At 36.1% G+C, this 14,053-nt stretch overlaps 1 protein-coding gene across 2 annotated transcripts in view; it reads right to left on the reverse strand.

Moving 5' to 3' along the window:
• LOC107755300 (acyl-CoA-binding domain-containing protein 6) overlaps positions 1-14,053 on the reverse strand; it is a 34,870-nt gene that overhangs the window by 18,489 nt on the left and 2,328 nt on the right. For both annotated transcript variants that reach the window (XM_016572049.1, XM_016572050.1), the window contains 3 exons: positions 11,949-12,031; positions 8,720-8,825; positions 3,806-3,895 (listed from right to left, as the gene is read on the reverse strand). In XM_016572049.1, the coding sequence (XP_016427535.1) occupies positions 3,806-3,895; positions 8,720-8,825; positions 11,949-12,031 (279 nt within the window). The remainder of the gene's footprint in view (positions 1-3,805; positions 3,896-8,719; positions 8,826-11,948; positions 12,032-14,053) is intronic.

Consider the following 14,053-nt stretch of genomic DNA (forward strand, 5'->3'; position numbering starts at 1 on the left):
AACAAAATTATAAACGCAACACTTTTGTTTTTGCCCCCATTTTTCATGAGCTGAACTCAAAGATCTAAGACTTTTTCTATGTACACAAAAGGCCTATTTCTCTCAAATATTGTTCACAAATCTGCCTAAATCTGTGTTAGTGAGCACTTCTCCTTTGCCAAGATAATCCATCCACCTCACAGGTGAGGCATATCAAGATGCTGATTAGACAGAATGATTATTGCACAGGTGTGCCTTAGACTGGCCACAATAAAAGGCCACTCTAAAATGTGAGCCTAAGGCACACCTGTGCAATAATCATGCTGTCTAATCAGCATCTTGATATGCCACACCTGTGAGGTGGATGGATTATCTCGGCAAAGGAGAAGTGCTCACTAACACAGATTTAGACAGATTTGTGAACAATATTTGAGAGAAATAGGCCTTTTGTGGACATAGAAAAAGTCTTAGATCTTTGAGTTCAGCTCATGAAAAATGGGGGCAAAAACAAGTGTTGCGTTTATATGCCAGACACTGAGCATTTGCCCACTCAAGTCGGTTACGACGACGAACTGCAGTCAGGTCGAGACCCCGAAGACCCCGATGAGCATGCAGATGAGCTTCCCTGAGACAGTTTCTGACAGTTTGTGCAGAAATTCTTTGGTTATGAAAACCGATTGTTGCAGCAGCTGTCCGGGTGGATGGTCTCAGATGATCTTGGAGGTGAAGATGCTGGATGTGGAGGTCCTGGGCTGGTGTGGTTACACGTGGACTGCCAGCTTTGCCAACACATGAATAAATTACACTTTAAATAGAAAAGATATTTTAGATTGTAATATTTCATGATATTACTGTTTTACTGTATTTTTTAATCAAATAAATGCAGCCTTGGTGAGGAATAGAGATATCTTGCGAAAACATTAAACATCTTTCCAGTATATGGTTAAAACTAACGGTTAGTAGTTAGAAGATTTTTTTTTTTAAATAATGAATTTCATGCAAAACCATCAACACATATGATATTTGTAAATAAATAAATAAATCCAACTTATTTCAGACATCAGAAATAAAAAAAAATAAAACCATGTCATGATGACAAAAGCACAATGGATGCTTTCATTATAGACAGCTTCATTGATTATAATGTGAATACTAAGGTTTTGATGCATCAGGCCTCTCATATAGACTCTTCCCCTTGATCCAGGATTACACCAAAACACCACCATATTCAAACTACCACATTCTCCACGACCACCGCATCCATCAGCTGATTAATTTCAATACAATTTTCATTGAAGACATAATAGCCTTTTTTCTCCCTTCCCCCATTTTCAATCAACAAATTAAAAATATAAACCACTTTTATCTTTATTCAACACTAAGCTGAAATCGGATCATAGGACAGATGCGTGAAAACGCTGCCCTCGCTCACAGTTCATGGTTCACCCATTATTGGTCTATTGTAATATTTTCATTTATAATGTTCTACCTTTAGTCTTAGATTTTATATAATCAAAGTCACTTGGAAAATATGAATGTATAAGTATCAGGAAACATTTATGAATAAGAAAATACATCTAAACTGAGCTATTGGTTTTTTTTCTTTGTGTGCTTTTCAAATGCAGTCATGGCTCACACTTGAACCTAATGAGTGGCTACGAAGTTTTATATTGCTATCAAATCACACTTCCTGAAAGTATTAACATAGGATAATAATTTTGGCTGGAGCAGTAGCATGATTTAATACGGCCATATTTTCTCTCATGCCACCTGAACGCTACTTAATAAATCTGCCCTCAATAATTCTCCTGCTGTAGTCCAGCAATATTCCCGTTCTGCTGGTCAGTGCAGTAACCCAAAAGAACTTTGAAGGAATTCTGTAGATTCTATAAGGCTGATCCAAAAGGAAGCAACAAAAACAGGCCAATTTATGTCCAAATTCAAGTAATGATTTTATTTCCAAGGAAAACCAACGCTTGGCTCAAAAATATATATGTATTATATATTTATTTATTTATTTTCACATATTATAAAATATTAAATAATACATTTTATTATATATTTATGCTATACAAGGCCGGTGATAAAATGTCTGTTACATAAAATATCACGTTATGTTGTCTATTTCAGCTCTAGTGGGGATTTCACATTAGTCTAACTGTTAAAATACAACAATAGAACAGCATTGATTGTTGTTGTCTAGGCCAAGCATTATCTCTCCACCCACACAATTAAGGTCCACAGCCACCAAAAAATAAATAAATAAATAAAATAATAAAAAAAGAGAGTCATTTGCAAATGTTCTGATTATATGGGTTGTATAATGCAAACAATTTGGCTGATTACTTCCAATTGATTTGTCTTAGCGAGAATCAGATCAAGCCAGTGACCGCATAACTGTACTTCACCGTATTAATTTCCCAATGCAGTATTCAGCCAGCTTAAAACAAAGCCAAATCTGCCATTATGACCTGTAGTGTTTTTTTAAATACAGCTACATGCTTACAGTGTGTTGCTTAACGCCCACCGAGATGCTGATACGATATCTCTAAATGATTAAAGTCCAGCCGCTGCTAAGCTCAGGGATGGAGGATGGCAGCAGGACTTCACAGTTCACGGTTCTCCTAGATTAGCGATGAGGAGTGTCTTATCAGCTCTGGGATCAAAAAGTAAAATATGTACTTCTATACAAAATATATAGAAGTTCACAGTATTTCGCACAATTTTGAGATTTGCTGAAAATTACATTTAAGACTCTTATTCAATTATTAGGGTTTTTGAAGTTAAATTCACTTTAGTTGCATTATTTAGATTAAGATGACAGCAAAGGTAATCTGAATGTTAAAATCTAGGAAATGAGCATGCACAATTAAATATTCATTATCAACTGATACAGTAAATAAAAGAAAACTCTTATATCGACCTATAACCAATATATTGTGCACCCAGAATACACAATATATTTGTCACCATATTGGATCCAGTATTGGTCAAATATTAGGACTATCAAATAAATTTAAAAAATTTAATAAATGAATTGCATAATATGCAGATTAATTCATGAAATTAATTCCATGAATCTCAGAAGTTTATATTTTTTTGTTTTATTCCATATCAATGAACCGAAACCCATTACTTGTCTAACAGTTCGCAGCAATCCATTTTGCAATTGAATAAAAATGAATAAATATGTTAATTTCCTTTTTTTACTTTCTTACACCAAACTTTAAAATGGTAGTCTGTCACAGTTTCCATAAAAATATTAAGCAGCAAAACCGGTTTTCAACATTGAAAATAATAAGAAATGTTTCTTGAGCAATAAGCATAAGTGCATAAAAGACGTGTATAAGATGTTATGTTTTTGCATTTTTGATCAAATGAATGCAGCCCTGGTGATCTTAAGAAACTTCTTTCAAAAACATAAACATCTTAAAGACACTAAAAATCTAAATCTAAATAAATAAAGGCACATTTATATGTATAAAATCAGTAACCAGACTAATGATTAGCAATTTTAAAACATAACTGATATTTAAATGAGGGCAAGAGTAATCTAAAATGTAAACATATAGAAAATGAGCATGCGCCATTAAATATTCAATACCAACCAATACCAATATATTGTTTGTTTTATTCCATATCACTGAGCCTAAACCCATTACTTGTCTATAGTCCACAGCAATCGATTTTGCAATTTCATTTGTCAATCTGTGTTTGTTGATGGACAAAATACTTATTTGCCATCACATCGGTTCTCAGCTATAGCATGAATACGATCGTCATTGTTGATCAGCCAGAATATCTTAATGTGTGTTTACAGACTCACCTGGCTATTGATATCAGCGTTGTTCTGCAAGAGTAGAGACACCAGGTCTTTGTGGCCCCTGTCACACGCCCAGTGCAGGAGAGCCCGGCCCTGAAACACACAAATAATTCATTACCATCAAACTTCACAGAGTAAAAACTAATGGTGGATACAAATACAAAATCTCTGCGCAGACAGTTTCAATTTTTCGGCTTGGTTTTGCTTCAGACAATGCACAATACGTCTTTTAGTCAATCTAGGGCGTTCGATCCCATAATTCAATCCCTTACTCTGATTTAGATACAATTATTTAATAAACTCTCTTTCCGGCTTTGATACGGTGCATAAAAATGAGCACCAGCCAAGAGGCGTGGAGAATATTCAATAACATCCCGTATTTGCAAAGGACCTCTGCAACCCAAAACCATAGACGTGTCCACAGACCACACAACCTACAGGTCGAGTCCTTCAGATGGATGAATCCCTCTTCACCTCTAACACATTCATTTATTCCCTTTTGTTATGCGGACCTCTGTAAAGTTAACTTCACAATAGATTTCTCTCCTCCAGAAAAAATAAATTATGCACAACAATTTATAACTCAGAGCCTTTAGACCCAACTATTTAACGACGTGCTGACAGGATGAGTTCTTCTCTGGCCACTGTGCAGGCGAGAGAGAAGGGCACTGTGGGAGGGAAAGATCATGGGCGCTCCAGAAACAAATTGCAGTGGGACGGGAGACTCTTTAGCAGTGATTGATGCGGTTCTGGGGACAAAAACAGAGCAGACCCTTGATCACCAGCACCGCCCCCCAGGCCTGAAGCCACTTGTCCCTATCAAGGCTGCAGAGTTCATTTTTCAGTGAAGGCCAATTAGATAAAGCCAACTCCTTAAGTCGTATTCCATGGCTGAAATGATATTGATCTCCACTGCTGCATGTTAAAATTGATATTTATGAGAGAGTCTGAAGCCTTACACCACAAGAGTTTTTTTTCTTTTTGGAGAGGAGGGTGTCCCCTGGACTGTTTGTCAAATTTTCATCAGAGATATAGCCAAACATTTTTCTTTTCTCCTACTCTACTCCCAAGACACACCATTCTCTGGATCCGTAGCCCTTGATTAACAAATTGTACTACAATGGCTTTTTGGACATGGTGCCATGATAATACTATGGCTTCTAGACATTATATTTTTGAAGCACCGTGTAAATAGAAAAGAATCGCACATGAATATATACCATGGTATATATTAGAGCACCACTGTATTATTATTACACCCATTGTATTATATCACATCATTTTGGATTGACCAAAACTGAGTTACCAACTATGTTTTTTGTCAAACTTGTAATTAGAAGATACAAATAACAACCTAAATGATTTAAAAAGTGGTTAAAAAAGCTAAAATTAGTTAGGAAGCTGCTGCTACATCTTTTTCAATTTCATATGTCATTTTATCATAACTTGTTTCTGCCTGTAAATGAGGTAATTGTAAAATTAGATATAAAATAAGAAAAGTTGCCATTATGAGAAATAAAGTAAACTGCAACTGCAAAGTAAAAAGTCACTGTAAGTTATAAAGATATGACTTTAATAATAATTAGGTCAGTTTGGGGTCAGTACCTTTTTTTTTCTCCAAGAAATTTAATCATTTTATCTAGCAATTATCAGTTTCCACAAAGATATTTAGAAGCACAACGGTTTTAAATATTTCGTGAGCACCAAATCAGCATATTAGAATGACATCTGGCTGCTGAAAATTAAGTTTTGCCATCACAGGAATAAATTATATTTTAAATTATGTTCAAATATAATACAGTTATTTAAAATGGTAATTTTAACTGTATTTTTAATCAAATAAATGCAGCCTTGGTGAGTGTAAGACACTTCAGAAACATAAAAAAAAAAAAAAGTATAAACCCCAAACTTTTGAAAGGTAGTATGTATGTATATATATATATATATGAATTTAAAGAAATTTTGAATAACTTAAGTATTTTGCTGTAAATAAAGACATGTATGAATCCATGTTGTTTTTGAAACAAATGATTTCCTAGGACATTTAACACTCAGTAATTACGAAATTCTACTAAGATGTGAATGCAGAAAGGGCTAAAATCATCCTTCCGGTGACAATGTCTCAGCAAACATAACTATATCTTCCCCAATTTCCTTCCAGCTAAGCGGAAGAGCTGTAGAAACAGTAAAGATATAGAAATCCCACTGATTACACCTTCCTGTCCCGGGTGAGAGCTGTGGATTAAGTGTGACAGGCATGGACTCTACTGCGGGGCGGTACATTGAGCAGGGCTCAGTGCAGATGAATAGGAAACCTCTTGCTTTACAATGTCCTTGCCAAAGAGGGTGGAGAGCTGCCGGCTCAATTGCCTGTAATTGATGGGGCTGTTCCAGCACAAACAGAGAGAGAAAAGGCAAGCAAGAAATTCTTGGGACATTTGCACAAATGAGTCCAGCCCTCTTTTGTTCAGTTGGAGGGGCTCGTGCCTATCAGAAGCGTGTGCAGACCTGTCGTCCACAGGGCATTTAAGGCATCACCATAATAAGACAGAAAAAACATGACACACAATGCATGTCATAACAAAGCAGCAGAAAAAACACCTAAATTCACACTGACAATTTAGGAAAAGCTCTTCGATGTGTCAGATGTAAGTGCATGTGTTAGAGCGCTGTTGTTTTCAGTTAACATTATCTAATTCAGAATGTGGTGGTAGAGCGATGGTATGAGATTGTAATATCACAGTACTTTGAAATATACTGTTGAATTTAAAAAATGAATTTAATATAGACAATTTCCTTAATTGTTTTAAATTCCTATATAAATGTAATTAATGTAAAACATTTGGACCCAACTGTATTATCCTACTATTTATCAGTTATAAATAACATTAATATTATTATTACTATTAAAGCATCATCAAAAGTCTGAGACCACTAGTAAAATACTTACAATTAATATTTTTTGTATTATTATAATAGCATTTTTTCCATTACATATTATATTATTAGGAAAAAAATAAAAAATTCTAATAAATAAATAATCAATTTCCCTCATTAGAAGTAAATAAATCTGACAATTTTTTTTTACAAACAAGTTTAAGATAATTCATGTCTTTAATTGTTTCAAATTAAATTAAAATAATATAATATAACAATATAATGTAATATAAAAATAATATTTTCTCAAACATTTGAAGCCCACTTTACATGTCCAAAATATTATTTAAGCTGTCATTTATAAATAACAGTAGTAGTAGTTGTAGTAGTAGTAGTTAAATAAGAATGATAAAAGTAAAGGCTCAATATGAATAACTTTTCATAACATCAGTGGAAATATTAGCGAGTATAGATCAAACTGTCATCTTTGAGCAAGTATTTTTAAGACAAAGCAGTTTTTCAGATTATAAAAATCATGTGGAACTACAGCATAATCAGTCAGCGTGTCTCTCAGATTGCCAAACACAAGGGCAACCCTAAATAATCACGTCCACCTTCAGTGTGTGGCCATGGTTGTGCAATCCTTTCTACCATCTCTCCAGTAGTGAAGTGTAAAGTGTGTGGTATCCCCCAGGTCCCAGCACCCCTCTGGTCACCATCCACTATCATCCCACAATGGAATAACTCCCAAGTTTTCCAGTTTATCCTGATCTATTGTCATCATCATTGAGATTATTTCCTCACTGCCCTGCACTCAGCTGCACTTGTACATTAAGGGTAATGTATTTGACCCCTGCAGAGACTGGCCGAGCGGTAGGAGGTCAAATGGCAGCCGTGAAGCTCATCTCAGCCCAAATTAAACCACTGGCAACAGCCTCTGCTGAAAACATCAAATGGCATTATGTTTAGAACAGAGCGCATACGTCACATCTGAATGCTGCAGCGAGTCAAAGCCACGCTGTCGGTGTTTAGGACTTCAGGTTGGAAGCGAGGCCTCATTTCTCACAGGTCTGACCTCGAGCATGTAGCGCAGCTTGACCACAAGCGCAAAGTGGAAGATGGGAAGATGGCAGAAACATACATAATACATATATACGTATATGTACATAAATACAGCAGATTTTAAAATTCAATAGTGCCCTCTAGAGGTTAATCTGTTGAACTGCACTAGCAGGACAAACAATGGTGGATTGACAATGGCTGCCATCTGGCCGACCTGATGGTGAGCCAACTGGTTCCCCACTTTCAGAATTGGAGTGCTGGAAGAAATGAAACGGGCCAGTTGGTCACGATGATACATGAATAAAAATGGGTTGAGCGGGTGGATGGTGCATCCAGTGACCTTTGGAGTTTTAGATGTGTCGGAAATGCACGGATAGAGAGAGAGAAGTAGGGTGAAAGAGAGAAGCTGTGCTTCGATTCACAGGGTCCCTACGCAGTGTTCACAGCTCCCTATACACTGAACAGGGATATCAAATTCACTTTCCTTGATTAAACTTCTTAACAAACACACTTGAGTCACACAGATTATAATTTTTGGGTATACTTGTGTAAATACATGTATATATTACATAAAATAATAATAAAAAATACTACTATATAAAATATAGAAAATAATACTATCTGTAAGATGTTTTTGAAGGTGTCATGCTCAAAGGCTGAAATTATTTGACCAAAACATATAGTAAAAATAGTTATAATTTGAACTATTTTTACAATTTAAAGTAACAGTTTTCTATTTTAATATATATTAAAATGAAATGTATTTCTGTGATGGCAAAGCTGAATTTTCAGCAGCAATTACTCCAGTCTTCAGAGTCCTTCAGAAATCCTTCTAATGCTGTAAAATGTTTTTTATAATTTATAATAATAATTTATTATTAGCAAATTATATACAATGTGAAAATATGTCAAATTTGATTACATTTGATAAATGTATCATTCTATTTATTTCATAAATTTAAACAATGAAAAGCCTACCTCTTCATCCCTTGTATTCACGTCCACTTTCTTGGAGCTGATGGCCTTGCTGACATGTTCGATGTTGTTCTCTCGGCAATAGTCAAAAATGTTTTTGTCCTCTTCCCTAAAGTCAAACACAACAAGAGAGAAAATACTCTCGATATTCAATACTTAAGAATGTAAAGCAGTGATCACACCAAACCTTTTACGAGATTTCATAGAAATCAATTAAAGAACATTTGAAATAGCATTAAATCGTAGTAAAGAATTAAGAAACACAATAGTCTATTCTTAAATATTACATAACCAGGGTCAGGGCTGTCGCTAGAAATTCTAGACCCAATAAATATATATTGCTGAGTGATCACCCAAGAAGGAAGATAATGCCAGACTAAACAGAGCTAAACTGATGTGCACAGGTGCCGCCAAAATCATGTTACTGGCAGGCGTCTCATGGTCACATGCTTATCCACTTATGTGGATGCGCATTCTCAGGAGCCTGGCGCTCACCACAGCAGTTTTAATTATTTTCCTCTCTAATCACCTTGTGGCATTTGGGCCAAGCCAGGCAGGGCAGAGCGAGAGATCAAGAGAGAGAAAGAAAAGGGTTATAGGGGATGAGGTACAGTTGGTTGGAGAAATCTCATTAAGAGATTTACCCCTGCCCCTCTTGCCCATGCAGGATGGCAGATTAATTGCATTTGGAGCACTATTGTGTGGCCGCCCCTCACTGTCATTACAGGAGCAGGGCAGATGAGACTGGCAGCGGACGGGACCTTCGTGCCTGAGAGATACAGGAAATAGACAGATTGGCCAACCTAAATGAACTGATTTCTGAGAGTGAATCAATGCAGTACAGAGTATTTCAATGTTATATAATCAATACGCTGACACAAAATAAATAATAAATATAAATAATATACAGTAGGGGAAAAGGTATGTGACAAACAGATTCTTTTCATATTCTGAACAAAATTAATCTACATAAAATTCAAAAAACAGTAAGACAAAAACATTTATAGCAGATTCCACAAATAAGGTATAAAAAATGGCCTGGAATTTAAGATTTTATTTTATTTTATTATATTAAAATTTATAAAATAAATATGAATCAAAAAAATATATTTTAATTTGGCCTTAATTTCGTTATTTTCTAAATTAAAGTTAAATATGCTAAATTTATTTTTTTTTTAAACAAAAAACTACTATGTCAGAATGGATACTGGAGTAGGAAATTTAGTTTAAATTAAGCTATTTTTAACACATGAAATTTACATCAGACTATGTCACAGTTATGACATATTCATAATCATTTTATTTATTGTATTCATGAAGGTCCAGACCTCTGACTTGTGACAAGCCAAAATCAACATTTTAAGGGTGGGGGTGGGGGTGGTTGTTTAAAACTAGCTACTTTTCACTCTAGCATCATACATGTAAGTAATACAATAGTTTATCCAACATATCGGAACAAATTCAAAAACTAACTTGTGTTTTAAAAAGTAATGGTACAACAAAGTGCACAGTTATCATGGAAATTGGCTTATGCCTATATATGCGTGCAGTAAACCTGGCCTTATCTCCGCTGTAGTAAATAAGGCTGAATCTGTGAGTGTGTGTGCTCTTACCATGACCCAGTGTGTTTGTGCCATGTGGGCATCATTCGTCTCCCGGGGCAACTAATCAATAAAACTGCTCATTCGTCAGACTGATGCTGGTCTGTGCTTCTAAAGCCCGAGTACACACACGCACACAAGCACACGCTTACACCTGATTAATAGCCCACTGATAAACGACATGGCATCAGCGATGCCGCTGAGCATGCTGGGAAGGTCACTGGCTACTCTGTCATTCCACACCGCTTCATCAACATTTTCTGACTAGTGAGAGATCAAACAAAAGATCTATGTTGATGTTTTCACACACAGACTCCAATGCAGATTATAGATGTGAATCTGTGTAAATCTTCAAATATTAAAAAACAGATATTACAATATAACAAACAACTCTTTAGTACACAGCATGAGTCTTTCATGCTCACCAGGCCATGCTAAAGAGATCCTAAAAATGAAAAGTCTGTCATTTTTTACTCACCAAACATTTCCCATTGATTTTCATTGTATTTCTGTACATACAATGGAAGTCAGTGGGAACCTGAAACTTTTTTGGTTACCAAAATATCATATGTTCCACGAAGAAAGTAAGTCAAACAGGTTTGAACAACATTAGGGTGAGTACATGATGACAGAATTTTCATTTTGGGGTGAACTATTCCTTTAACACCATCAATCAGCGACAGGTAGAGCTGACACACAAACACACGCCACACCTTGTCCAAACAAGCACCGCCCTCCAAAATAGCCCGATATTCTGAAACTGACACCTCTGCTCCCATCAATCAGATCAGATCAATCTGATTTATCTCTCTCCAAGGTGTCCTCACAGAACAACTCATCTATCATGCATTCTTCAGAGGAGAAATATTCCTCATTCTTGACTCCTGCAGAAGCACAGGGTTATGCAACTTATCAGCTGTTGTTTCCCAAGTGAGTTTAAGCTAAAAAAAAAAAAAAAAAATATGAGATGGCCTTGGAGTTACAGGTCATCTGGTTTAGCAATCGGGCAATGCAGAAGCCATTAAGACTCTCTAATCAAATGTTAACGAGAGGTTTGAATATGCAGGAGGGCTATCAATCACCGAGCTTGGAAATTGGAAAGCAGCGAAGCAGTCTGCATGGCAGTCTGATTGGGTCACGCACGAAATGGGCCGCTCAGCGAGCGACAAATGGGAGGAGAGGAGGGGGAACGGGATGTTAATTGCCTCTTTGCTTTTCCGTCCCCAATGAACGACTCACATTCTCCTGGGACACGTCAACTTGGGGAATGAACCCCTGTTGCATTGATACTTCCATATATTTCTTTCATCCATCCATGCCTGTATCCATTTTACATTCTTATCATCGATATATAATCATAAAAAAAGTAATTAAACTCTACCGCTTCCTGAGGCCTCTTCACCCCCTATGCATGCATACTAATACTGTTAATTTAAGAGAGGTAAAACCATGTGAATTCAGCCCTTCATTTGTCTTGTTAAACGGAAGAAGCAACGGGGCGTCTGGTATATGTGAGTTCCATGAGCAAGAAAATGAATTATGCCACACACAAGAGTGATCACTGGATCAAATAAAAAAACTGAAGGAAATTATAATAAAATCATCATATTCATAGGCAGGACTTATGTTACCTTATCTTTTCCTCTTGGTATAGAGAGCTAACCGCTGGCCCGCCGAATCCAGTTCGCTTCTCTCCTCCTCTTCGCTCTGATGACTGAAAGAAAGACACAAAGAATTATGTCACACACAAAGAAGAAACAGGAAACTTTCATAATGCCCGCAAATGAAGCCTAGAGATCCTTTTAAAGGTTTTAAAGGAGTAGTTCACTCAAAAATGAATAGTTGTTTGAAATGTACTCACCTTCAGGCCTTCCAAGATGTAGATGAGTTTGTTTCTTCATCTGAACAGGTTTGGACAAAAACTTGCTCACCAATGGATCCTTTGCAGTGAATGGGTGCCGCCATAATGAGAGTCCAAACAGCTGATGAAAACATCCACAAGTAATCCACACAACTCCAGTCCATCAATAAACGTCTTGTGAAAAACTGTGTGTTTGTAAGAATCTCCTGATTCAGATAAAACAACTATTTCACTGGAGAATGCAATATTATGGATAGAGGACTCATATTTTAACTAGAAGCAACAAACTGAAGTTAAAAACATCTTAATAATGTATTTGTTTATAACAAACACTTAACTTTTCACTTCACAAGCCATTAACTGATGACCTGGAGTCGTGTGGATTAATTATGGATTATGGTAATGTTTTTATCAGCTGTTTGGATCCATTTGGATGCATTGATGTGCAAGTGATGTAATGCTAAAATTTTTCAATTAAGAAACAAACTCATCTGCATCTTGGATGGCCTGAGGGTGAGTACATTTACAGCAGATTTCAAATTTCAAAAACATGACCGAAAACTGGCAGGGCGCTGCACATGTTACTAAACTTGTGCTAGACAGGTTTTGTATTTTTGACATTGTTATATTCACTTTTCTTCCCTTTTCAGACACAACAACATTTGGCAACAGCACACAAAGGACTCTGGGTATTCAAACCCGCCGAGGAATAGATTAATATTGCTTTGTGCGGCCAGCCAGCTCTATTATACAGCAATTTTCATTCAGTGACTTAAAAATATTACCGTTTTGAGCAGAAAATGCTACATCTGCTTGAATAGTAGGCTTGTATTAAAATACCGTAAATTCGTGCACTTTTCTTTTGTTCCTCCACAGCAGGTGCATATAACAACAGAAGTGCACAGAAGTATTGTCTAACCTCCCTCCCCGGCTCTATATCTCCATCTCGTAATGGAGCTTCCTGCCCTCTTTTAACACACTAAACACAATCAGTTCATTCTGTAAGGTGGGGAATTTGTTTATGTGCTTTTGTGCCGGTCTGGATGGCAGTCAGATTGTGTTACCTGCAGCAGAATCAGTGAAAAGGATGTGTCTGTTCTGACATGGGGATTGTGGGTAAAAAGCAATAAGGCAGAGAGAAGATAGATATGGAGAGAATACAAAAGCAAAAGAGAAAGGAAAAGAGTAAAGGTAGAGAAAATTAAACATAAAGGAAAGGGTTTGAGTTAAACGACTCAAAATATATTTGGATATTATTTTATTTATGGTCTGTATAATCTGGAAATTTACTGTAGGAATAAAACTGTAATAAATTGCAGACACATTGCAGGCTGGTCTTAAACCTGCATCATTCATATAAGCACCATGACTCAATGGAACTTTGCAATAGCAACAAAGGTTTGCTTAAACATGATTGCATAATTCCCGAGGAATTATATAATGAACATGAATCTACAGGTCCAATAGAAAAGGCATAGAAATGTAGCAACTCTATTTCTGATATCTTTTGAGTATTATTCTCAACATCTTTGTAAAAACGATGGGATATTTTTCTACTACCTGTTTGAGAAGGATGCACAATCAGAGACTGCCCTCTTCTGGACATGTTATTCAGTAATATTACAGAACAATGCCTATAGTTTACCAAAAGGCAGATCCACTTACGATAAGTATAGTGTAATTGTAAAAACATACTAATTAATGTTATGCTTCATCTGAGAGCAAAAAACAAAACAAAACAAAAATCCAAGTTAAGAAGTGAAAATCTCTCCAAAACAATACAATGCAGATCTGTTTTCCATAATTTGTCTAGGTGGACTGGAACTTGTGGACTTGTGAATATCAACACATTGTACATCAAACTATTTAGCTGCA

This window comes from Sinocyclocheilus rhinocerous, unplaced genomic scaffold (assembly GCF_001515625.1).
Source record: "Sinocyclocheilus rhinocerous isolate Xijiao unplaced genomic scaffold, SAMN03320098_v1.1 scaffold2637, whole genome shotgun sequence".
Lineage (NCBI taxonomy): Eukaryota > Metazoa > Chordata > Actinopteri > Cypriniformes > Cyprinidae > Sinocyclocheilus > Sinocyclocheilus rhinocerous.